At 35.4% G+C, this 27,035-nt stretch overlaps 1 protein-coding gene across 1 annotated transcript; it reads left to right on the forward strand.

The window, feature by feature from the left end:
• Window positions 1-11,550: 11,550 nt before the first annotated feature.
• Window positions 11,551-26,640, forward strand: LOC145014436 (bidirectional sugar transporter SWEET17-like). The gene is made up of 6 exons (XM_078972799.1): window positions 11,551-11,710; window positions 11,795-11,831; window positions 11,923-12,133; window positions 12,218-12,379; window positions 12,844-12,963; window positions 26,302-26,640. Exons 1-6 carry the CDS (start codon window positions 11,677-11,679, stop codon window positions 26,467-26,469), a joined length of 732 nt encoding a protein of 243 aa, XP_078828925.1. The 5' UTR covers window positions 11,551-11,676; the 3' UTR covers window positions 26,470-26,640.
• The last annotated feature ends 395 nt before the right edge of the window (window positions 26,641-27,035 follow it).

Genomic DNA, 27,035 nt, shown 5'->3' on the forward strand with positions numbered 1-27,035 from the left:
TTCTTCTTCTTCTCGATTTGATCTTGCATCATCCAATTGATTGGGATTTCACACCATCAATTGGATTTGATTGACACATTAAAAAAAATTTGGGACTTACAATGTTAGTCGGGTTTAACACATCCAAAACATAGATCTAGCCTCCTAGGGTCCATAATACACGTAAAGTTAAAAACTTGACGTTCATGCATGGGGTATTTGGCTCAAAAGGCCCTAAAATGGAGTCTACAAGATGCATGGGGCTCTTATGGCAATAAAGTTGGCACCTTTATGCCATAGGAGCCTTCAATGGTTCTAGATCTGAAGTCATACCGCTTTATAACCACAAAATCCCAAATGTGGCACTTCTAAGGCTTAGAAAAGGTAGAAATGAACCATACTTGTAACGACCAAAAATTTCAACAATATTTAAACTTTTCAAAAACAACCCATTTTAATAATGATATTACAAAAAGGTTTTCAATACATTTATTATCAGAGTATTCCCAGAACCATAACGTAAATCATAAACACGAGGAGCGGTACGATCACGCCTTCGCCTTGCCACGGTCTCCTGAAGAACCTGAAAAACATTAAACCACAACTGTAAGCCCGGAAGCTTAGTGAGATACCCCCAAAATACCAACCACATATACACCCTTCCAGGCTACGACCTTCCGGTCCAAAACATATTGCCTTCCGGCCCATAGCATAGTGCCTTCCGGCCCATAACATAAATAGCATACATAACAGAACATAGAACAGCCATGCATATCGGGTCTACTGTGTGACTGGTCTGCCGTATCGGGCATTCAGTCCACCGGGTCCACCCTCCGAGTCTAGTCATGTCCCTCGAGTTTACAGTGTGGTTGGTCCGCCCGCACCGGGCCTTCAACCCACCTGGTCGACTCTGTGAGCCTATAATATGACTGGTCCGCCCGCATCGGGCCTTTAGTTGGCCTAGTTCACTCTCCGAGCCTCGGCACGTCTGGTTCGCCCTCGTGGGGCCTACAACCTATCCCGACCGCTCGCTGGGCCTTCGGAACAACTGGTCCGCCCTGGGTATCTTAGCCTACAGCACAAAGCAGGACCGCCTCAACCCAACTCTAGTCCAAACAACCATGTGCACATAACATACAATCATATAACAGTTCATAGTCAGCAAGCCGATCATGCAGATCACGTAACATATCATCATCCTAACCAGGATACCGACCTAACCGGTCACTAGCATAGCATCACCCTACATATCAAGAAACCGACCTTAACCAGGTCTCTAACATATACCATTCTAGCTACCAGGATGCAAACATATCAAAGCAATAACATAACAACAAATATCCGAATCTCAATTCGATAAAGGGCCGACCTTGGTGCCGTAGACCCTGTCGATATAGTGAGGATAACTCACCTCGCGAATGCCGATACTCTGAACTGAAGAAGCAGACTCTCGAATCACCAACTCACCGCAAATCCCGAACTAGCCATTATAACAAAATAATCATTAGGCCAAGCATACATTCACTTATCAGGCCAAGACCAAAGTCCAAATCTTATACAAGGTCCAATATTGGCCCAATTTACCAAATTGGGCCCACCTCACCAAATGGGCCTAGATCTAATGTCCATAACAATAATTGGGCCCAAAATACTCTATCCATAAATTCCCAGACTTGGCCCAATAACCGACTACCCATAGACGGCCCAAACTGAAAGGCCCAATATTAAGATCCAATCAGGGGGAGTACGCTGCACGTACTCTCTTTGGTATGCTGGGCGTACTGCAATGATTCGAAAAAAGGGATCGGGGCTCTGGCCCGCTACGTGAGGCGTACTCAGGGGTTACGCGGGGCGTAACTGCGCTATTCATTAAGTTCTTATAACTTCTTAATGGCATAAGCTCTTAAGCCCAAACTTCATATCCTTAGGCCAAATATGCCTAAGATTCATAAAGTATCAAAGTTTATCACTTGGGATGTCCATAAAGCTCTTAATCCAAGGTCTTAATCCATTAAGACCTATATATCTCACACATGGAACAACTACAGCCCTTGGGACCTCATTTTTCTCACTCAAGACCTTTCCAAAGGTCTGAAAGCACAGGTAATCTCGGCCAACACAAAGCATGAATCAAGATGAGAATTTTGGGACAAGAAAGATGATAAAAACTTCACAACACTTAGATCTATGCAAAATAGATGGCAAGCAAGAAGCTTTATACCTCAAACAAGCTCTAAAGGATGGTATCTCTTTAGATCTACAAGCTCCAATTGTTCCTCTTCTTCCTTGACAACTTCTCCTTTCTCCTCCTAGCCTTTCTTTTGTCAAAAATGAGCTTTCCAAGGTCAAACACACCCAACAATGGAGGGAATACGAGTTTCTAGGGTTTCTGAGGTTAAGGATGAGCTTATGGAGGCTAGGGTATGAACCAACATGTTCCTTATATAGTGGCTGACCCTAAATTAGGGTTTGGGGTTTTTGAGAGTATGCTGGGCGTACTCACTTAGCCAACCCGCATCTTTCTCGCCATTATGCTGGGCATACGTCCAACTTACGCTGGGCATACCCAACCAAAACCTAAAACTTATGCATGCATGCCATTCATGCATGGGACCTTTCCCACTTATTTCACAAAGCTATAACAATGATCATCTTCAAAACGCCGCAACTCCTCTACTCTAAACCCGCTCCCAAATAACTTTACATTCATACGAGGGTGACGAGAAGCCCAATCATCCATGAATAGATCTAGATGTAACAAGGTCAAGGTAACGACTTCTTACCTTCAAACTGATGCCACTAAGAAGTGAAATCGAATCCACCAGCTCCTATATGATCTTCTTAAACTCCAACCTTCTTCTTGCAATTGCTTCAAAACATACTTTCCCTCTTTCACACACTCAAAATGGGGGGGGGGGGTGGATAGGCTAGGGCTGCTTCTGGACGTCAAGGGGTGATAAGGGGGCTGAGGTAAGCACTTAAGGTCCTTTAAATAGGGTGCAAACCCTAAAATTAGGGTTTTCTCTTCCCAACACCAACTCGTCGTGTCCAGCCGCCGAATCGGCGAGTTGGTCACTTAACATGTGGCCAAAACCCGCTCCAACTCAACGAGTACGCATATATGACAACCCGAAATTTTCATTTGTATAAACTCCAAAATCCAGCACATCAAAAATTATCCAAATTCATCTCAAAACAATTTTGGCCTGTTTTAAGTCCGTTTGAGTATTTTATTTTAAATGTTTTTGTCAAACGAACAAATAAAAAGGAAGTGTACTTTAGAAGTTGTCGTGCATCACGTAAGTCTCAAAACTCCAAGAGTTTGGAGTTTACGGTCGGAGTTTACAGCCGTAAACCCTAATGAGTATAAATATGACACTTAGTCACACTTAGCTCATTTTTCATTTCCCAACTCAAGAACACCAAGAATTCTCTCTCAAGTATCATATCACTTTTCCGTCAAATACACCAAAATGTAAGCATTTTCTTCCTAGATTCGTTCATATAACACCTTATCTAGTGTTTATACTCGATTTCATCCATGGAAATCTCATCTTTTCTTAGATCTTCAAGTGTTCTTCAAAATACCAAGAACACATACTAGTGTTCTTGGGCTCCAAACACTCCTTCGAGCTTCCTATAAGTAAGTACACTCCTCCTATCAAGTTATTTACTTCGAATACATGTTAAACCCTTGAAGAACATCAAGATCCCCAAGAAAACATGTGTTTACAGTTTGGGGAGATCTCCCAAAACCGTAAACACCTTCCAATGGTGTTTAAGTGCCCTTAACACCTTCTATGGCTTGTATAAGTGACTAGAACCTTGCATGCATAAGATAGAAACACCAAAACACGAAAGGAATGGGCAAACATGAGTTTATGGCCGTAAACCCATGTGTTTATGACCGTAAACTCCAAAAAAGGGTCATTTTGAGCCCTAGTCACTTCCTTATCCCTTGATTCGAGTCTAGCTTAATTCCTTGAGTGGTTTAGGACCTTTAAACACCCAATGGTACCACTTCCATGAGTTTACGGCCATAAACTCATGGGGGAAGTGGTCCAGAAATCGTAAACACCCATAAGGGCCACCATTTGAGGAGTAAACTCCAACGTGAGGCCATACTCTCTTTATATGCAACCCTTAGTACTCCTAGCATTTGTAGCAAAGTGTTTTCATGTATTAGGATGTCTTTAATTGCATAATTAGTTATTAAATGACTAATTAGATACTTAAATGTATCACTACATGTTAAATAGGATTCACGTGTGTGTTCAAGTCCTAACTTGACACTTAGCATCCTATACCATCCGTTCAGCCGAATCACCCACGTAAGGTGAGTTCATACCCCTTAATTAACCTTTTAAATGATTTTAAATGCTTTTTTTTTTTGGGGGGGGGGGGGGAATACAAGTTGAACTAGTAAGTTATTAGATCAATCGCATGTGATTAATAACTGGCTAGCAAATAGATTTCTACATGTTAAACTGTTTTTATCCAGCTAAAGGTTTTCAAATCCTGTTTTTATAAACTGACATCAAGTCATAAATTCTTAATTATAGATTCTCCAAAGGTTTTACCAAAAAATTCTTTTTATACTTTTATATTGTCAAATGCATGCGTATATATGTATAGTTATATAAGTAATGTTTGAAGGACTTAGGAAGGCTAGCTCGCTTTAATTCCTTTTCCTTGTTTGGATGTGGCTTTAGGGTATCGGCTATCCATCTGAAGGTCGTTTCGATATTAGTTATATATTATGTATACATATATATTCATAAAAGTTCTATTAGCCAATTCATCACCTTTGGGTAGCAAAGGCATCTAGATAACCTCTCAAGTAAACTATAATATGTATAGTTTAGAAACCAACCCTAACATTCATGAATGAGAACTTATATATATATATATATATATATATATATATATATATATATATATATATATATATATATTCTAAAACATATACTTTTTAGTAAAAGGAAAGGTTTATAGAAATCAAATCACGAGATACATCCTTATAACGCAGATTCCACCGTTGTCAAGTTGGTAACCAGAGTCTCCTTGAGGGAGAGCGGACATTGTGTGTATAGATCTATACAGGACAGACACTCCCACATCCTGACTGCTAGCTACAGTCCTGACCAACCAAGCCAAGGGGTGACAAATGTCACATTCATTCCGACGCCAGTAGGTCGTCAAGTATTCGATCGTCAATCAGTATGGTTACGAGTATCTTTACACTTACCTTATAATTCATGGCTTTAAGGTAATAAGTATCATCACGGTATTTTCTATATATGGAACCATCATAATATATTTTCCTAGTTATATACTAGGCCACATTTTCATCCGTTAAACTAATTTACATAAGATTAAAGGCTATTTTAGACTCTCCGAGGCATATTGTTCCCTCAATACCTCCTGGAGTCTGTATTTCCTTATTTTAGACTCTCCTAGGGGTATTGTTCCCTTAATAATTCATGGAGTATGTATTTCATTATTTTAGACTCTCTGGGGTGTATTGTTCCTTTAATACTTCCTGGAGTTTGTATTTCATCCTTTTAGACTCTCCAATGCGTATCGTTCACTTAATACCGTCTGGAGTCTGTACTTCATTCTTTTAGACTATTTGAGGCGTCCCGCCCGGAGTCTATGATTTATTTACCTTTAACCAGTAGTGTTACTGCTGAGGAAAAATATTATTTTCCATATTACTTTTGCTCGTGATCTTCTCACGTATTCTTTAAAGTATAAACTATATTTTGATAATGATAGTACTTTTGGGGGAAATTACTCCTTAAACATAAAACAGTTGGGTCTTGGTAAAAGACTGCTTTTAGTAGAGATATTCCTTGGTTTAAACATAAACAATTGGGTCTTGGTAGAAGACCACTTTTATTAGAAAATATAGGATTTTATGGAAAGGATTGTAATACTCTGTAAATTCTAAACCACCATATTTTATGAGATTATTTTGAATAAAAACATGTATTTATATCAATGCCATTAAATACTTATGAACTCACCATCATTAAAATGCTGATACTCGCTTTCAAAATAACTTGTAGTCTCAGGTCGTCAGTAGACAGGTACACTCCGAGAGCTTTTGTGAAGACAGCCTTGTACCGTGCTGCACTTTATGTTATTCTCTGTATTTACTTCGATGTTGTTATTAAATGTAACTTATGTAATTATTACTATTAATTCAATGGTTGTTTTACTTTGATTACTATACTGCATATGTTGTGATACTTGACATGACGTCCTCCACTCCAGATCGTTTCCGCCGTTCTGGTTTTGGGGTGTGACAGCCTACCTACTCACCGAGTAGAATCCTTAATTTACACATAATCCCCTAACATATACTCCTAAATTTTGGTACGTTACAACACTCCCCCATTTAAATTAGGCTTCGTCCTCGAAGCCTGCTGGAGTACACGATTTTTAGGATGACACTCCTGCATTTCAGCCTTCGACCACCCAGCCAACTCAGGTCTCTTCAAACACTACCACAACATCTTTTCTAAAACAACTCCTTCCTGTGCAGGATCCCTGCCTAACGCTCCAATCCGGCCACCGGCCTCTTCTCCTTAATATTAGAACACATCAATCTAAGTATCACCATATAGTACTACCACCTTCCTGACATGAACACACTTTCGAGACTTGTGAAAGTTAGATACTACCATAATTCACTGGGATCTCTCACAATACTAATCTATCTTCCCTTTTCCAAAACTAGTGATAACCCGAGTAACTTGCAATATTGGAAACTCATTATGTCCCTTTCCTAAATCTAGTCCCTTTCCGCCTGACAGGATGATGCGTCCTTCAGCTCTCAAAATATCATGCATAATCAATCCACTAATGAATACGAACACTCATGCCTGGTCCAAACAGTCTCGGGCTGGAATACCAGGCGAGCCTACAACGACTCCAATCATCCCTAGGAGGGAATACCCTTGTATCCATCACATGTTTGGCCTAATCAACCCTCGGATTGGAATACCAAACATATCAAATCCAGTCCATCATAAGGTCCGGTCATCCTTAGGATGGAATACCCTAGGTTGGAAAACCTCCATGACCATAACTCGGGTCTACTCATAACCTAGAGATCCAAAGATCTATCCTTGCGACTCATCCACCATCCTCAGATTCACCACAACCGAGTGCAATTTCCCCCGAATCTTCAACAATACATCCAACCCGTACATGATCCTACAACAAACATAACCAACACAATCTCTATGCCTACAGCCTATAACTGGAATACCCTTATGTGGTCCTCAGCATAGGCCTGGATTGCCTCTGAGCCCAAAGCATGAGTCTGGTATGCCCTCTCCGGCCCTCAGCTTATGACTGGAATGCTCCCGATGACCGATTGACACTACTGTGGTCACTTCAATTGCCCAACACTCTGACCCTGCAGATATCCACTTTCCTCCACCACTCTAAGGGCCTAATTGATGCTCCTCTCATCAACGAACATCATAACGATACAAAAACTATTACTACTCATGAATCCCGAGTCATAAACCCACTTCAATCGTTTGGAAGGTAATGTCAAACTCCTCCAAATGTAGCTTCAACTCTAACACCTATATTCAACAATGACCTTTGCTATAATTATCCAATTTACCAAAACACCCTTAGAAGTCAACTGGTCAACCCTTGGTCAAAGTCAAAGGTAACTGTCAAGGTCAACAATCCATGTTAACCTCAACTCGTCGAGTACCCTCGGCTACTCGACGACTTCCTTGTATAACTAGAAAAATCGCCACGTCACTCACCTGTTACGCTGAGCTTAAGGCAATCTTCATCAGACTCACCAAGTCATACACCTGACTCGCCGAATTTATGATAATCTTCATCAGACTCACCGAGTTTCTCATACGTCTCGTTGAGCCCAAGGCCATCTTCATAGGACTCGCCGAGTCAACCATGCAACTCGCTGAGTTTCCACGGGCCTTCATCCATACATGTGCTTTTAAGACATGCAAGGACTCTGTATTGCAGATCTAAGCTCCTAGGGCGTGCTTATCACGTAAAGTTGCAAACTTTACATGCATGCAAGGCTCTAATGGTTCATAATGCCAAATCCAAACTTGAAATGGAGTTTAACTCAAAAGGGAGGTTTCATACATGCCCAAGCTAGAAACTTTATGAACCTAGATCCCAAGGAGGGTTTACATCTGGAGTTGCAACTTCAGATCTAGCTCATACACAATAGTAACTCCATTTCAAGGCAAAAACCCTAAAGGACTATTTGGTTCGCAGAATGTTGCTGAAGGAATTGCATTTGGAATTGGAAAAGGAATCTGTCTGGAATTTGAATCCAATTCCATATCCTGTTTGGTTGGTAGGAAATGGAATTTGAATTAATTCCAGATTTTGTTTGGTTCGTAGAAATTGGAATCGGAATCCATGTAAAATGACAAAATTACCCTTTTTATGTATTTTGCTTAATTTTACTTTCTTTTTTAACTTATATTTAAAGATACATTATATAAATTATAAAAGTAGTAAAATTTAATTTAATTTATTATTGAATGTTCGTGTCAACATAATGCGAAAATCATGCAAATCGCTTCATAACTTATAAAATCCTTTAAATACAGGTCCTAATTCTTAAAACACTTCCATCTTTGATCAGTTGAGTTATTGGGAACAGGTTCAGGTTTTTTAAGCAAATAAGTCGAGACATTTTCCTGTAAAACAGAAAAACGGTATACATATTCCATTGATAGCAAAAAAACAAAATGGTATATTCTGATATCATGTACAACAATTATTTTCACATAAAAAATGAAACCACAACAAAATTTTTGTTCTATTAATTCCAAAAAAATGTTATTAGCAATCGTAATTGATACAATGCATTAGAAAAATAAGTGTGTATGATCAAGAACTCCATAAATCAGTATTTAAGTTATGAAAAACTTGGAAGATTTACAAAAAAGGATACTTCTGGTAAGGGTAAACATCAACGTACTTTTTGGTATATCAAATAATCAAATTATGCATATTAACCAATCAATCACAATCTAGAGCAAGAACATAGTGAGAATTCGATCACTTCTCGCTATCTCATTGGTAAGTATGGATGTACGGTTCAGATCATTTTTGAACCAAAAAACACTCGATTCTTTACAAAAAAAGCATCCCGAAATCACATCCACTATAAACCAAGTTCGACTAATAAAACTATTGAAGAGAAAGAAATGGATTTTTTTTTCAGATTCTGATATCATGATATCAGAGGGGTCACAATAGCAAATGAAGAAAAAAAACCCTCCATCGATGTCACAGTAGCTTTGTTTGGGGTCGACTTCATAGGGCGTTGTGTGGTTTGAATGTATAAAATTTGATTAAGGAGAGAGAGAGAGAGAGAGAGAGAGAGAGAGAGAGAGAGAAATAGATTACCTGGGATGAAGCACCTGTGAAGAAGTGGAGAAGACGTAATGGAGAGGTTGCGGCAAAACGAGAATGACACGATGTATCTAGGTTTACCTGATGAAGGATAATTAGTGAGGGCAAAATGGTAATCTGTTACTTTCCATGTTACGATGGAATTAATTCCATTAGAATGGTGAAGGAATGGACTTTCCTTCATTTGAAGGAAAAATATTTCATTTAGGATTCCTTTTCCTTCCCTTAAAGCTGAACCAAACACAGGAATTCAAGGGAATTGGAATCCTTTCCCTTGAATTCCATTCCATTCCTGCCAAACAAACAACCCCTAAACTTCACCCATATGAGATCTAGAAGGAAATAAGGCCAAGATCACAAATTGATACCTCAAAATGAAGCTAATTGAGGCAGGCTTTGTAGATCCACACGAGTTTCCTTGCTGCTAGCTATTTGACCTTCAAGCTTCTTTCACAAATTCCACCTTTCAAAGCTCAAACACACTCAAATGAAGCTTACACACGAAATAAGGTTTGCTGGACTCTCTGGAGGTTGTAAGGGATTAAGAAGAGGCTAATGATTCCTTAAAAATTATGCAAAACCCCAAAAATTAGGGTTTTACCTTCCAGCTCCAACTCGTCGAGTCACTCTTCCGATTCGGCGAGTTGGTCACTTAAACATGTGGCCCAATCCCGTTGTTACTCGACGGGTCAGAGCATCCAACCATCGAGTAGACCTTAAAACTTGAAACTTAAAGCCATAATAATAATACCTGAGAATCGGGGCATTACAACATGATGATATATAAACAATTACTTTTAATATTGTTAGTGTCATATTATCATAATAAAAGAGATTTATGTTTTACAATAATAATAGTTAGTTTGAGCGTGATTAAATACCTGCTACATAGTACAAGCTCTACAAAAAAAAAAGAATTTTTAAAATAATTCGGGTAATTCAGGTATACTCGAAACCCAAAAAAAATACCCTTTACCCGACCTGAAAAAATCGGGTTAACGAATTACCCGAAAAAATTTATCCGATACCCGAAAAAATCGAGCGGATAATTCGGATATCTAGTATTTTCGATAGGGCTATGGAAGACCAATGAAGGATCATGGCAGACGTACGGAAGACTATGGGAGGACTATAGTAATAAAGACTATAGGAGGACTGCAACAACGAGTGCTTGTAAGACTATGGGAAGACAACAACATTCACACGTTATATATGTTATGCATAATATGTGGTAGTTTAGGGAACTCATTAAACTTTGTGCTTACAATTTTATATTTAAATGTTTCATGTACTCCTGGTTCCAAAGGAAAGGGTCCGTCATGATTGCATCACATCCACTGGAGATTCCACATTTATGATTGTGTTTTACTCTTATGCTATTTTGAAACGCCTTTCTATATTTTGACTGTCTTTTGGACGTTATAATCTTTTTTTTTATAAAAAAGTGACTTAAGACATTAAATCGGTCATATAGAAGTGCATTCGCAATAAAAAAATCTCAAAAAAATGTGCACATATGAAAAATGTATATATGCTTAAATGTCGGAAGTACATATGTTCGTCGAAAATAACTTTCATGTGTCTAATTTTTCGAGTTTTTTTTAGCGAACGCTTTTGTATGACTTAATGTCTTAAGTAACTTTTTAAAAGAAAAAATAATGTGAAAATATTAGGGTATTTATGTGTAATTTTTTTTTTTTGCAATGGAGGGCGTGTGCCCCACTCCCAAATCACTGCATCGGCCACTGCATACAAACACATTTTTCACGCACAATCTTGCAATCTAGCATGATATGACAATGGGTCCATTAGACTACAAAAACATTTAATAAAATCCAGTAATTTCATCAAACTTGGCCCAGGAAAGCTGGCTCAATGGACCGGACGGACAGCGACGCATGGACACACATGTTTATGATATTTAATCTACAGTTACTTATTATTATACTACGTGTTTCTTGTAAATGAATCGTGGCCTCAAGTAACACCGTGCAGTTCTCTTTGCAACATTATTTATTAGGGGAAAATATGAAGCCATATACAAGGCTGAAAATTTCCATCAGATTTTAATAAAATATATATGTACAACAACATATCAACCGTCCAAAATGTAGGAAATATATAAAAAAGGAAAATATACATAATAATCAAGAGGGCAGGTGGGATTAGTCTTCCATTGCAACTCCATAAGCAAACTTTCTTCCTTGCGAATCTGCTCGATCGATTTCTTGTGTCTTCTTCTTCTTCTTCTTCTTCAAAGATATGGACAACCTGTATGTCTATGTGGGGATTATTGGTACATTATTATTTCTTTTTAATCTTTGATAATTCAACATGTACACATACCAGCAAATTAACGTACAATGGTTTCTTTTTGCAGGCAACATCATCTCTGTTTTGATGTTTCTCTCCCCAGTGTAAGTATATAATGTGTTGTCCGGCTTAGAATATCTCATCCCATTAATTCCTTTTAATCATCAAATGAAAATGGTGATGTGTTTGATGCAGAAAGACGTTTTGGAGAATAGTGCAGAAAGGATCAACAGAAGAGTTTCAGAGCCTTCCCTACATTTGCACTTTGCTGAATTCAAGTTTATGGACATATTATGGAATCACGAAACCAGGAAGTTATCTGGTCGCAACTGTTAATGGTTTTGGCATTGTTGTAGAGATTCTTTATATTTCCTTGTTCCTCATTTATGCATCTCCAGCAACAAGGGTAAGTGTGTAACGTAATTACTCATTATATGTGTTATAATGATTGATGTGAGTATATATTAATTATGGGAATATGATCGTTCAGGCGAAAACGGCGAAGCTAGCTGGGATTGTGGACGTGGTTGCGTTTGCGGTGGCTGTTTTGGTTACGCAGTTGTTGATGGATGGAGACATGAGGATTGATGTGATAGGTTTGTTGGGTGCTGGGCTTAATATTGTCATGTACGCTTCTCCTCTCTCAGCTATGGTAAGTGGATCTCGATCCAACCCTAAACAAAAATATAAAAAAAATACATGATGACTTTTTAGTATTATTTTTTTTTTTCCATTTTTAATAAATATTGAAAAAAAACAGAATTTAAAATATTATTACTGTTCTAATAATAAAGAAATATAGCTGTTGTTATTTAAAAAACAGACAACAAAAATGTATACTTTTGGTTATTACTTAGTTCTAGATAATACCTAGTGAAAAGTTGTTACAATGGAAATGATAAATTTTAAATTAATTACATGGATAATTTTCTTTTAATTTGCTGTTGTGGGTGGATAGAGTTATCAATGTCGACATATTTATAGAAATAAAAGTAGTCGATTTCGAATTATACTTTATCGTCAATCGTAATATTCCATTAATTTATTTTAATAACAATATTATATATATAGTCAAATCTCTTTATTCAATGAGTTTGTGATTGTTTAATAATGCAGAGATTAGTGGTGACAACTAAAAGTGTTAAGTATATGCCATTTCTTCTTTCCCTCTTCCTCTTTCTGAATGGTGGTGTGTGGACTTTGTACGCGTTTCTTGTAAACGACTGGTTCCTCGGAGTATGCTCTCTCTCTCTCTCTCTCTCTCTCTCTCTCTCTCTCTCTCTCTCTCTCTCTCTCTCTCTCTCTCATTTTGTTTTTATATAATCAAGCAGTTGATGCATGAATTATATTAACTAATCAAATAATATATATCATTCAGCCATAGGCCCAGAGCCAGAGGAAATTTTGTTATCTAACGTGAAGAATAAGTATATATATATGACGCTTTGAATAAGCCATCTGATGATAAGGTCAACTTTTGTGGCACCTAGTCACACATTTGAAAAAGAATCTTAGGAGTGTCCCAGTTGTGATATGATGCATGCTTTTGTTTCCTCAATACGACACCTCCTTGATAAGTATCAAGTAATCAAATAATATCATTTGGTACAACTTTTTTTCTTATTATATATAGTTTATCCATTACATTTTCTCAAACTAGTGAAATCGATACAAGCATCTTAAAATCATCATTCAATGGATGTCACTATTTATGAAAGAATTATATACAACGTCAACTCAAACGTATCTTCATTTAATGGCGTGTTCAACAAAACAAGCTGTTAACGGATAGAGGGTAACTGATATCTAATAACGTTTTGTTAACCGCTACGTGAGATAACCTTTAGATTTTAAGTGTTTTGTTTAAACTAAACGCTAAAAGCTTATAGTGTCAAACAAGACTTTTTGTTCAAAACATTACATTTTGTCAAGTGTTAGAAACTCCCAAACGCTTCTTGTCAAATACATCCTAAGTCTGAATTGCATTACTTGTAAGCGCAACAATTTGATATTTCATTGTCTCACTTGAATTAATACTTCATAAGCACTCACAATACAAACATTGTACTTGCTTTTATCTTTGATCGAGATTAAACCAAATATTGCAAACTTAAGATCAAGGTAAACTGAAATTAGCTTGAGAGGGTGGGAGCCACAAGTTCAAAATGACAAAATCAAAGACCTTAAGCGTATTAATGCGTCAACATTTTTTCACAAACTTTCCATGTGCGTTGGAAGTGTGAGACCCGTGAAAGTTGTTCTAAAATTAGTGGATGCTTGTAGACATGTACGTAGCAAAGAAAGTGAATAAATTCAGGAAGAAGTTTAGTTTCGTCTATTATATCTTTGAACAGGTGATTTTTATGGGCATGCCAAACCGTTTTTTCAATATAAGGATTAGATCGATCCATTTAAGATTAAACGGGTCATGGATGTTGGGGTTTCGTTAGATCCAGAAACTGAAACATGAAGAAAAAGGATGGGCTACCACGAAACTCAACTGTTAGTTCTACAAACACTAGTTGATGTTCTTTCATAATGTGTGAATGGCGAGAAGTTAATAAATATGATAGAGAATGGGAGGTTAAAGGAAGTGAAAAATGCTTTGGTTCATTCTCTGGTCCATCACTCAATCTTAATTCAAAAGTGCATAACTTTGTTATCCATGACCTCATTCCACACAACTGGGAGTAGTGAAGGCTATCCACTATATAAAGAATTTAGAAGTATTCATTTACATGTCTATTAAGTACGTTTTATATTGGTGGATGTTGATTTCCTTACCACTATCTTTGAATAAAGAAGCTTTCATAACATGTGGTGGAACCAAATATTGGTTCTCCAAGATAGTTCCATGGTCTAAAGACGTCATGATTGAGGATCACATTGCTTGGGTAGACATTAAAAGTATTGGTTGGGGGAATATTAGTATGTTAATGGTGGAGAACATGATTCTTATGGATAAGATCACTTTCCGAATTGATATTTCCACCTTATGCCTGGAATATGAGAAATTCAGTCTAGGATAATCCAAAAAGACACTCGTGAATATGGGCAGAGAAACGTAAGCCATTACCATATAATTATGAGATTGTTTAAGAGAGAGAGAGAAAGAGAGAGAGAGAGAGAGAGAGAGAGAGAAAGATCAAAAGGGTTCAGATCACGACTCATTAGAAGGGTTTATGCTTTGATAGATTAGGGTTTCAATCTTCTAAATTAGTTAGCGAAATCATGAATTTAATAGTTTAATCAAGCGGGACCACCACTAAGGGATCTGCCGCTTGGACCCCGCTAGGGGTGTTGGCCCCAGGACCCTTCATGGTGGCGCGACCCCTTGACCTCTACCATTCTGTCGTACCCACTTATAATTCGATATTATATATGCATGTACTCCACATTCATCGAAAATATAATATAGAGTACAAATAATAAGCTCATGGCTGACACGTTAGTTCCAATTACCTAAAATGTCTGGTAACACTAAATCACCAATAAAAAGCTCTTTATGAGTATTTGGAACCCATACTCATTCATTCTTATTGTGAAGGAATGGGGAAGCATTTTGGTGACATAACCTTGTCTATTGGATAAAAGAAGCCATTTAGTAGGAAGAGTTTACACTAAAATTAAATTTAAAGAAATTTGGTGATTTCTAATGTTTCATATGGTTGATAGGGAAAAGAGTTAAAATCACAAGAATTAAGGAAGTAGTATGGAAAAAGGTGATTGAAGAGGAAAAACATACATGTAATACAACATTCAAAGATGAAGGATCATATATGGTCTTATCGAAAATTCAATTACAATTATGATGACCATAATAGGGATATGAAGATGAAGAATTCTAGAAAATGTTGCTCAATATTTATAAAATTTAATAACCTCAAATCATGTCAAGTCCTAAAGCGATCATTTTTGATAGAAAATATTGATATGGTTGGTGGCTTAATCATAGGATGCTTTTCCTGGAATATGCTAAAAACAATTGAAAGAGTTAAAAATATGCCTATAAAACTGGAGCGGGTGGTGCCACAGAAACCACACTTCCTTATATGCCACGTAGATGCCACATAGGATCTAAGTCAACTTAACCATAAAAAGTGTGGTTGTTTGCCATAGACTAGGTGTGGTGTACCAAAAAACAAGAAGGGAGAGGGAGAAAGAGAGAGAGAGAGAGAGAGAGAGAGAGAAGAGTGCAGCTAGATATTACTGCGTGCAACCAAACCACACACTAGGGCTAATGTTCCTTTTTGACAACGTGGTAAAATTGTGGTAGGACCGCAACCACTCCTTTTAGTCCAATTCTTATGATTCAAAACGTAAGTGAATTAAAAAAAAAATAAAGAAGGATTAGTTAAGTTGTTTGTGTGATGAAAATACAATTGGGCTCATGGGATGCAAAAGAAACAAGAGAGTTGTTCTAATGTGTTTACTAGGTCCTTAGGTCATCAATAATAGTCTCCATGAAAATGATCATAAATAGCTTCTAGATTAGCCACCACGAGCCACCATAAAGCCATGGAGTACTCTCCACGGTGAATGAGAGAGAGAGAGAGAGAGAGAGAAAGAGATAGACAGACAGACATAAGCTGAAGAAAGAAGGTTGAGGCCTAAGAGAGAAGAAGAATCGTGGTCCTCTATTGTCCCCACCACAAATCAACACAACACACTCGACTACAAAGGTCCGGGCTGGTGTGCATAGACACGTCCGTGGCCAGGTAGACCTTGAACCCCTTCATTGAAGGTATTGCAGATAGACTTATATGGATCATTCTATTGCTTGCGACTTGAACGACGACTTAAAAATATTGTTTTTCATGTGAAAGTATTTAAACCATAATCATTTAGTGATATAAGAATTTGAAATTAATTTTGGCCCAATTAAGATGTACAAAAACAATTTGGAATTAGAAGATTTCAACAATGTGCTTGTCAACTCTTGGGAATGAGGATACGCGAGTCCAAAACATAATCATATTGTATTCCTAAAAAAATAAAATACAAAGATGAAAAAATGGCGTTGACTAGGATGAAAAAGATACAAGCTAGACACAACATGACTCAAATTAATAAAATCTAAGGTCATTTACATCAATGTAATATCATTCACCTTTTACAAATGTCACATCAGTTTTTTATAATTACTTCTAAATCATTACAATATTACTCATCTTTCAAAAGTGATTACATTATTATATCAACAACTACTTTATATATTTTAAATATTAAACATTAATAATTAGTCGATAATAAATACATGTAAATTTAATTATGTATAATTAAAATACTATTTTAATATATAAAATAACAAAATAATATTAAATATTAAATTTAATTTTATTTATTAAATATTCAAATTTTAAAATGTTACAAAAGCATGAATCATAAAACATATATTACAATATTAATCTTCATTTTCTTCACCTCCAAATCTGTTAAATAAGTTATGATAGTTGGTGGTACGGTCCATAATCAACTTAAAAATATGTCACATATACATAGATCTTTCATTCTTTAAAAGCCTTGCATTATGGACCCTACCACTAACTATCATAACATTCTATTTACATAATTTTTTCTTTTTATTTTTCCTCAAATATTTGAACACAACTACTCTATATAACTAAAGTAAAAGTTATCCATATTTAAGAAAGCTGGACAATCTTTCTTTTATATATATATATATATATATATATATATATATATATATATATATATATATATATAAGTTTTTTAAATAATTAATAAAATATAAATGAATTATTGAGGTGTCAGTAGGGACCACTTTTGAAAATGTTATTATTGATGTGAGAGATAATTGAAAAACTGATGTGCCTTAATTGAAAGATGAGTTAGCTTCATTGAAAGATGAGTTGATATTGTACTGATGTGGATGATCTAACAAAATGAAATACATGACATTGCAAAAATTGTTGACAGCTGGCAATGTGGCTGGTCTAAGAAAATTAGTGAAATCGATGTTAAAATTAATAATTGTAGGGCCTTCCATTATATGGGATTGTAGTAAACAAAGAGGGTTAGATTCACTAAAACGAAAAAGCCCCAATGCATGAAACAACCCAGAAATCCGAATTACGAGAACAATATTAGTCTAAGTAGAATAGGACTAAGGTATCAAACAATAATCAATCATATGTAATGAAAAATACCAAGCAAAAAGTAAATCAAAAGAGACACAAAGATTTACGTGGAAATACCAAATCGAGAAAAACCACGGGTGAAGGAAGCCGAGAACTAATCCACTAAAATATTGCAGTGTTTACAGAGCTTGATCAAAGAGATTATAATAAGCTATAATGATTTGGTGATAAAAGGGAAAAACCCTAGAAAATGTCGCTCAAGAAAGGAAGAAGAAGAAGTCTTCAAAACTCTCCCCTTTTGACAAAAAAAATTCCTGCGTTCAATGAGGTTAAAAGGGAAAGATGTTTGACCAGTTTTGCTAATTTGGTCCTTCAAGAGTAGAGTAAATACATTTCAGGAACAAACCCTTTTTAGATCTGAAGACAAACATTTTAGACCTGGTGCCCTTTTTAGACCTTATACACCCATTTTAGATATGGATTGATGGAAAGATAATATAGTCCATGAACTAAGCAGAAGTTGTCAATTTTGGAAGTCATATTTCCGCAATCTCCACCTTAACTTCAAAATAGACAATGAAAATTGCAACATGCCCAACAATCACCCAAGAACATTAAACACTAACAACTCATCAAACTCCAAAACTCCATAAGAACCTGTAATCACTATTTAGAGAAAACTTGATTCCAAAAGATAAAATACTTCCTCCACCACGAGCCTATCAGGCTGAATTGCAATTAGAAACACACACCAAGTCTAAACATAATTTGAACTTGGCTATAGAAAGACTCTTATTAAAAATATCAGAGGGATTATAATCTGTATGAATCTTGTCCACGGCACAATCACCTTTTTCAATGATATTTCACATAAAATGGAAATAGATATCAATGTGATTTGTTTGGTCATTAAACATTTGATCTTTACTCATGAAGATAACACTTTGATTGTCAAAAAATATTGTGGTAACCTTTAATCTATCATCGAGTTCACTAAATAAACCCCTCAACCTGATGTATTCCTTAACTATTGTAATCGCCATGTACTCTTCCTAACAAAGCAACTATAGATTACATATGGGCTTTCCAACTAATAGCATAGCCATGAAAAGTAAACACGATATTTGTTTATCCAGTTCTTTGCCATACACTGAATCAACATATCCAAGCACCCTAGTGTTAGATTTACGAAAGTGTAAACACATAGAAGACGTATCACGTAGAAAACGAAAGATCCACCATACTGCTTTTCCAATGTTCTTTTCACGGGTTCGTCATGCTAACAACATAATCCAAATCAGGGCTCATGGAAATCATAACATACATCAAGGATCCAACAACACTAGAGTATGATATGCGTGCCATATAAGCCATATCAGTCTCAGTAGTAGGACTCAAACATGATGATAACTTGAAATGAGCTGCAAAAGGTGTGTTGACATGTTTTGCTTCATGCATATTGAAGCATCTTAGGACTTTCCCAATGTAAATTTTATGAGGAAGATGCAAGATCCTATAATTCCTATCAAGAACAATTTCCATACCTAAAATCTTTTTGGCAGCTCCGAAGTCCTTCATTTCAAAATCAGCTTTCAACTGGTCTTTCAATTTCTAAATCTCCTTCGTATGTTTCATTGTGATCAACATGTTATCCATGTATAAGAGCAAGTAGTTCATCAAACCATCATCATTGTTTTTGTAATAAACACAACAATCACGAGCACACCTCTTGAATTTGTGACTGGTCATGAACAAATCAAACCTCTTATACCATTGTCTAGGAGACTGTTGGAGTCCATAAAGAGATTTATTCAATTTACACACATATTCCTCGTTGCCAGGAACTACAAAACCCTCAGGTTGTTGCATAAAAATCTTTTCCTCAAGCACACCATTTAAGAAAGTTGTAGTAACATCGTGTTGCTATAATTCATAATCACTAGAAGATACCAATCCCAACAATACACGAATATAAGTATGTTTGACAACTGGGGAATAAATGTTAGTGTAATCAATGCTAGGAATCTGACTATAGCCTTGAGCTACTAATTTGTACCTTGTTTTATCATCCAGATTGACAGGTTCCTTGAGTGTGTAAACCCTTTTGCATTTAACTAGTCTTTTGCCTTTCGGAATAGGAACTAAATCCCAAGTACCGTTTCTTTGCAAGGACTTTGTCTCACTTTGCATTGCAATCATCCATTCACTTGAGTCTTTAGACTTAATAACCTGATTATAACTTACGTGCTCCATTCCAAACTCAATGTCATTAGCAACAATAAAGGCATAAACAACAAGATCAACTTCAACATACCTCTTTGGAGGTACAACTACTTTTCTCGGTCTATCCGTTGCAATGCATAGAGTAGTAGCTCATGGTGGTGAAGATGTTGACTCTTCAACAACAACGGGCTCATCAGATGAGGAAAACTCTCGATTTTCTACTGAACTTGGAACAAAAGTGGAAGGTGAAATAGGAAGCTCCACCTCCATTTGAGCTTTTTCTCTACTTACTTTAGATGATGCATCTAATGCATATGTACCGTTTGAAAAGTCTAAAACTGGTTGAATCATACCAAATCATTAAAAGTAACGACTGTTGAGATAATGACTTTCTTCAGATCAAAGCTCTACAACTTGTACCCTTTAACACCCAGATTGTACCCAAGAAAACAAATTTGATTGCTCTCGGTTCTAACTTCCCATTGTCAACTCGTGCATAATTTAGACATCCAAAAGCTTTTAAATTTGTATAATTGGCAGGTTTCCAAGACCATAACTCAAACAGACTTTTCTTATCAATTGCTCGTGATGGTGATCAATAGATAAGATAGCAAGCAGTCGAGGCAGCCTCTACCCAAAAGGACTTTGGCAATTTGGAATTAGAAAGCATACAACACCAGACCTTCTCCATAATGGTGTGATTCATCCTTTTGGCTAAACCATTTTGTTGAGGTGTATGGACTATTGTGTGATGTCATAGATTCCTTTCGGCAATAGGCATTAAAGTCTTCTGAGTAAAACACACGTCCATTATCTGTGCGAAGATACTTTACCACCAATCCTGATTGCTTTTCAACTTGTACTTACCAATTTCTAAAGGTAGAAAAACTTCCCCCTTATGTTTCAAGAAGAAATACCACACATTCTTGGAGAAATTATCAATGATACTAAGCATATAAAAAACTTCACCTTTCGATGCAACTCAAGCCGATCCCCACAAATCTTATTGTACATAGTCAAGAGGTCCTTTCGTTGTACGAATACAACTCATAAATCTCACTCGTTTTGTGTTGCTATATACACAGTCTTCATAGAACTTTAGATCAACAATATTTTGTTCACCAAGTAATCCTCTTCGACTCATTTAAGACATGCCTTGAAAACTCATATAGCCGAGTCGAAGGTGCCAAAGACGGGACTGATATGGATCAAAAAGAGACTTTGAAACAACAACATTACTCAAAATCGTTTTTACGTCAAGAAAGTAGAGATTTGAGGTTTTGCGCTTGGCTCTCAGTTTGTTAGAACCATCTTTGAATACCCTGAGAACTCCACCTTTACCAGCAAACTCATATCCATTTTATCAAAGGAGCTAAGAGATAATAAGTTTCTTTTGAGGTCAGGAACATATCTACGTTCCCCAATGGTTCTAATAACCCCGTCAAACATACAGATTCTGATTGACCCATGTCCAACAACTAGACATATAGAGTTGTCACCCATCAAAATATAGCCTTGGTTAACATTTTCAAAAATGTAAAACCAACTTCTATTGTGACACATATAAAAAGTACAAACAGAATCGAGTATCCATTCACTACTATAATCAAGTTTATCTGAATAAACTGTGAGAATTTCTCCAATACAACCGACCTCTGCTACATCAACTTCACCCGAAGTGATAGCTTCTTTACCATTTGTTGTTTTTTCTCTTTATTTGTCAAATTGAAGCGTTCCTCAATCGTGTGTCCCTTCTTGTTACAGTAATTACAAAACTTTGTTTGCTTTTAGACTTGGATCTAGTCTTGACGGAAGATTGATGATTTTTACCTCTATATGTTGTTCTTCCTTGGGTATTTTAACCTTTGACATTTGCATCACTTGAACCACTACCAGTAATATGCTTCATCTTCTCTTTTAAATCCAAAGTTGTAAAAACATCATCTAAGACAAGAGTGTCATGACTATAGATGATAGTATCATGAAAATGGATGTAGGATTCGGGCAACGACGACAAAAAGAATCAAGCTAAATCTTCATCTTCATACTGAACATCCATATTCTCTAAGTTACTTACTAACTCTTTGAATGTGGATAAATGTTCGGCTAAAGAACCTCCTTCAATCATTTTAAGATTGAACAACCGTTGCTTTAAATGCAACTTGTTTGGTAGGCACTTCGTCATCAACAATTGCTCCAATTTTAAACATAAATTAGCTCGGAAGTTTCTTTCAAAACACCTTGCAAAACATCATTTGACAAATGCAAAAAAAATCTAGGATTGAGCTTTTAAATCTTTCGTCTCTTTTTCTTTTTTCCATCCACGAAGCGGGCATCTTCTCGGAACCCATAAGCGCCTTGTGTAAATCCATCTGAATAAGAACATCATTCATCTTAACTTGCTACAAGGGAAATATGGTGTTTCGATCCAACAACGAAATATCATACTTCATCAAAGACATGATCAATCACTTGAGAAAATGATCCTAATAAACTAATATTAAAACCCGAAAGCTCTAATACAAATTGTAGTAAACAAGGAGGGTAAGATGCACTAAAACGAAAAAGACATACTGCATCAAACAACTCAGAAATCCGAATCACGATAACAATATTAGTTTAAGCGGAATAGGCCTAAGATATGAAACCACAATCATCACATACAATGAAAAATACCAAGCAAAAAGTAAATAAAAAAAGACACATAGATTTATGTGGAAAACCCAAATTAGGAAAACCCACGGGTGGAGGAAGCCGATAACTAATTCATTAAAATATTCCAGTATTTACAGAGCTTGATCAAAGATATTACAATGAGCTATAATGAGTTGGTGATAAATGGGAAAACCCCAAGAGAATGCTGTTCAAGAAGAAGAAGAAGAAAAAGAAGAAGAAGAAAAAAGATTCAAAACTCTCTCCCTTTTGATAAAAAATCATGCGTTCAATGAAGCAAAAAGTTTTGACCAATTTGACTAATTTGGTCCTTCAAGATCAGAGTAAATACATTTCAAGAACAAGCCCTTTTTAGATTTGAAGACAACCATTGACCTGGTGCTATTTTTAGACCTTGATACACCTATTTTAGACCTGAATTGTTGGAAAGACAATATAGTCTATGAACTAAGCAAAACTTATCAATTTGGGTAGTCATATTTCCACAGGAAGAATAAGAGATGTTGAACCTCCAAAGTACCTTCATAGGAATCATTGACTGCTGTTGATTTGCAAAATAAATAAATAAAATAAAATTGTATTCTCTAGCGACATAAAAACACCAAAATGTTCCATTAGTATGTGAACAAGAACTAAATAGTAAATACATAAAGCTATTAAAGGAATAGTGGTGGATGATGGTTTGATCATGAAACCTAAGATATTGAAGTGTAGTTTAAGTTCAATGTTCAAGTCCCTTATGAAATTGGAATTGACATTGACGGTTTTCGACACTTAGATTTTAACAAACGAGATAAAGTTGGAAAGCATGGGCTTCAAAAAATGACTTGGAAATTATGGGTTTTTCATTGATTTTTTGAGAAATTCTGGCCTATCTTGAAAGAATGTGTCTCACGGGATGTGAAGGAGTTTGAAAGTACAATTATCAACCGAAATGACTGCAATGAGTAATTTATTGCTTCTTAGTCTCCAATATCCTTTGACAACAACCAAGTATGATGGGATCGATCTTGTTAGTATTGTTTACAATATAATTATAGAAAGCGTTGTGAAACCTGTTTACAAAAGTTATACACAATTTTTTAGTAAAATAAAAAATGCCTTTGTTAAAGATTAGTAGTTAATTGATTTTTCCCTCATTTAAAATGAAATCTTCAATTTGGCTAAATATACTTACAAGAAATGAATAATTTTTTAAAAAAATATATAAAAAAGTATTATAAATCCCTTTCTTGTGATTATCTTCACAAATGTATGCTCTCGATAGGTTTCAATTACTATATTTTTCATGGATAAAAGAGTGTCCATGGTTGGTCGTATCCTCGGTCCATATTAATATGTGTCCCATAGATATTTCATTCTCAAGAGAGGTCTATATATGCCAACTGCCAAGGGGATCATATGTCCCCTTTCTTATATATATTTATTATCTATAGAGGGATGATTGAATATGGCTTTGGAAGATACAATGAAGAATGTATAATATAATATCTTCAATATTAGGGATGGACCTTCTAGAATTTTACATTTGTGTGTGTGTGTTTTTTTTTTTTTTTTTTTTTTTTTTTTTTTTTTTTTTTGCTGGTGATGCTACTATGGTAGGTGAGTGGTCGACTGCCAAAATTTTGAATTTAGCTTGTATATCGAGGTGATTCCATATAGTTCCGAAATAAGGTGAATGATTAAAAAAGACCATTTTGGTATATGGATCAATGAAAGAGAGGTCTATACATGGCCAATCTTTTGAATTGTAAATCTTCCCAGTTGTCAAGTATCTTTTTGGATAATCTAATTGGATATCAATTGCAAAGAGTTAGGAAATGGTAATTTTGGTGAATAATTGGATATCACATTCATTAGTGGAATGTTGGGGATATTTCTCTTCTCTATTTTAAAGTCCATAAAAGGTTCTTAAAGTTGTTAGAGAGAATATATTGGTTAGAAATTGTATTAGAGTGGGAGCATATATATGATATCAAACCGTAATATGGATTTCACTAAAGAAGGCCGTTATGGAAAAGTAGCGTGGATGCCATGTTATGGAATGCCATTTGGGTAGATCTATTCTATATAATTGGTTTGGAGATTCCTTATGGAAAGTAATTGTTGTTTTATTAATGCAATCCATGACAATACACGTTTTCTTAAGTGAGATAGTTTTAATCGTGATTAAAAGAATAGTGTAGCTTATGTTTCCAACCTTAAAGAAATTAATATTAACATAAACATGTCATTTGAAAGAAAAAATGGTGATGAAACTAGGAACCACTTCTTTTTACGTAAGGAATCAACGACTAAATGGTTGCTTCTCGAGACAGTTTGGAAAATGCATTTTGATCAATGGAGGACTTAGGATGACCTGTAAACTATTCTCTAGATCTTCAGTTAATGACCCATCCCTTTTTAACATCGTAAATAGTTGGTATTGAATGTTATATATGGACAACATTTCCACAGTTGTCATATAGAAATACCACATACAAAATCACTTTGATAGTTGAGCTTAAAAAATACCAAATGGAATACGTGGATTCCTATTAAGGAAAATGTTCTCTCTCGGAGACTTGCATAAATAAGGCTAACTACTAATCATTCACAGTGAGAGGATCGATTGTGAATCACATATTTGTCTATGTTGGTAAAAAGCAACATTTATGCCAAATGTGATGTTGCGTTTGACATTTAGAAGTAAATTTTCACATGGTAGTGATTTTCGATATCCCAAGCTTTTAATGCTAAAATGGTGTGCTCTTTAGAGGATTCGAACAACTTCTTTCATATTCCTAAAATCTACTCGTATGGTGCTATTTAAAGACAATTTAGGTGGCTTTACAGTAGTTCCATAACGCTTTCATTTATATTGATAATAAACTTAATCTGAGTATTCGTTCGAGTTATCGAAGTCTAATGTTCTTGATTAAGTGTGGAGTAAGTGTATAAAGTATAAGTTAGCTTCTTGCTTGCCCCTTAATCTACTTTTGTTAAAAAAAAAAAAACTAAGTACTTGGTACACAAAATTTTAAACTAACGAATATAAGTTTATTAAAAAAATATTAACTTAGTGTTTTTCATCTTGAAAAGTATACGTGACTTGGAACAGTAACTATCTTAAAACGAAATTTTTGTAACTTTTGATCAAATGTTTATGACATAATTATTAGTAAGTTGGAGCTTTATCTAGTTGTGCATATCAGTTCCATATTTTATTTGATTGGATTGTGGTCATTGTTGTCTAAGTGTATATATGTTTGAATTGCTTTGCTTTGAATTTTAACAAATGTCAAGATGAATAAATCTTACATGGTCTCAAGGTTGTCTTAGTTGTTTTATTTTTTATTACATAAAATGAAAGAATAATAGATTTTGTTGTATAAGTGATCAATTCCAAAAATAAAGCACGATATGTTTAACAATGTTACATCGTCAACATTAATTTCAATATGTGAATTATCTTTGAAAAGATCTAATATGATAAATAATGAAACATTTCTATAGCATTATACAAAATACAAAATGTCTCTTATTTTGTTGATGTGGTTTTATCTATCATTCTCACTTATAACCATTTATTCCTTAGGTACCAAATGGGACTGGATTTTTTCTTGGATTTGCACAACTTGCAGTTTATTCAATTTACATGAATTCTTCTAAACCATCTAAGATTGTCATTGATGAGTTTCATGATGGAAGTCAACACCAACACCTCCTCCCATCTTCCACTTCCAATCTCACAGAGCAAATTTAATATATATTCTATGCATAGAAAATAAAAAAGGATAATATATATATATATATATATATATATATATATATATATATATATGTGTTTTTTTCTTTTGGGATTGTGTTTGTAAAATATGTTTTTTAAAAGTTTTCTTTATTTTGTTACATAAGTACCGAAAAACAATCACTCTAACTTTCAAGATGTCCAAAGGAAATTCTATATGTATCCTCTAATTGCTTTGTGTACACTTCCACATGAATGCAATAATGCTTGTGTATCTCTCATGTGACGATTTATATGAGTAAGCGGTATATATAGTAGCACCGGATGTCCAACAATTGGAAGAAAATTAAAGTCACTAACCTTCAAATGCTTTTTAGCAAGTCGTGGTTTAGAAATAAAATTGTGTATTTCACAAGTGTTGTTTTCTCCTATTAAAATTTTGTATAAAATACTAAAAATAAAAACTAGAATGTATTATCCTTTTTAAATGAGGAAATGAACTAGATTAAGAACATAAAATTAGCACGATTTTAGGGATACTAAACCAAGATACACTCGTGAAGGGGAGTATATAACGTATTATA

The sequence above is a fragment of the Lactuca saligna genome, chromosome 9, assembly GCF_052625555.1.
Source record: "Lactuca saligna cultivar CGN05327 chromosome 9, ASM5262555v1, whole genome shotgun sequence".
Taxonomy (NCBI): Eukaryota; Viridiplantae; Streptophyta; class Magnoliopsida; order Asterales; family Asteraceae; genus Lactuca; species Lactuca saligna.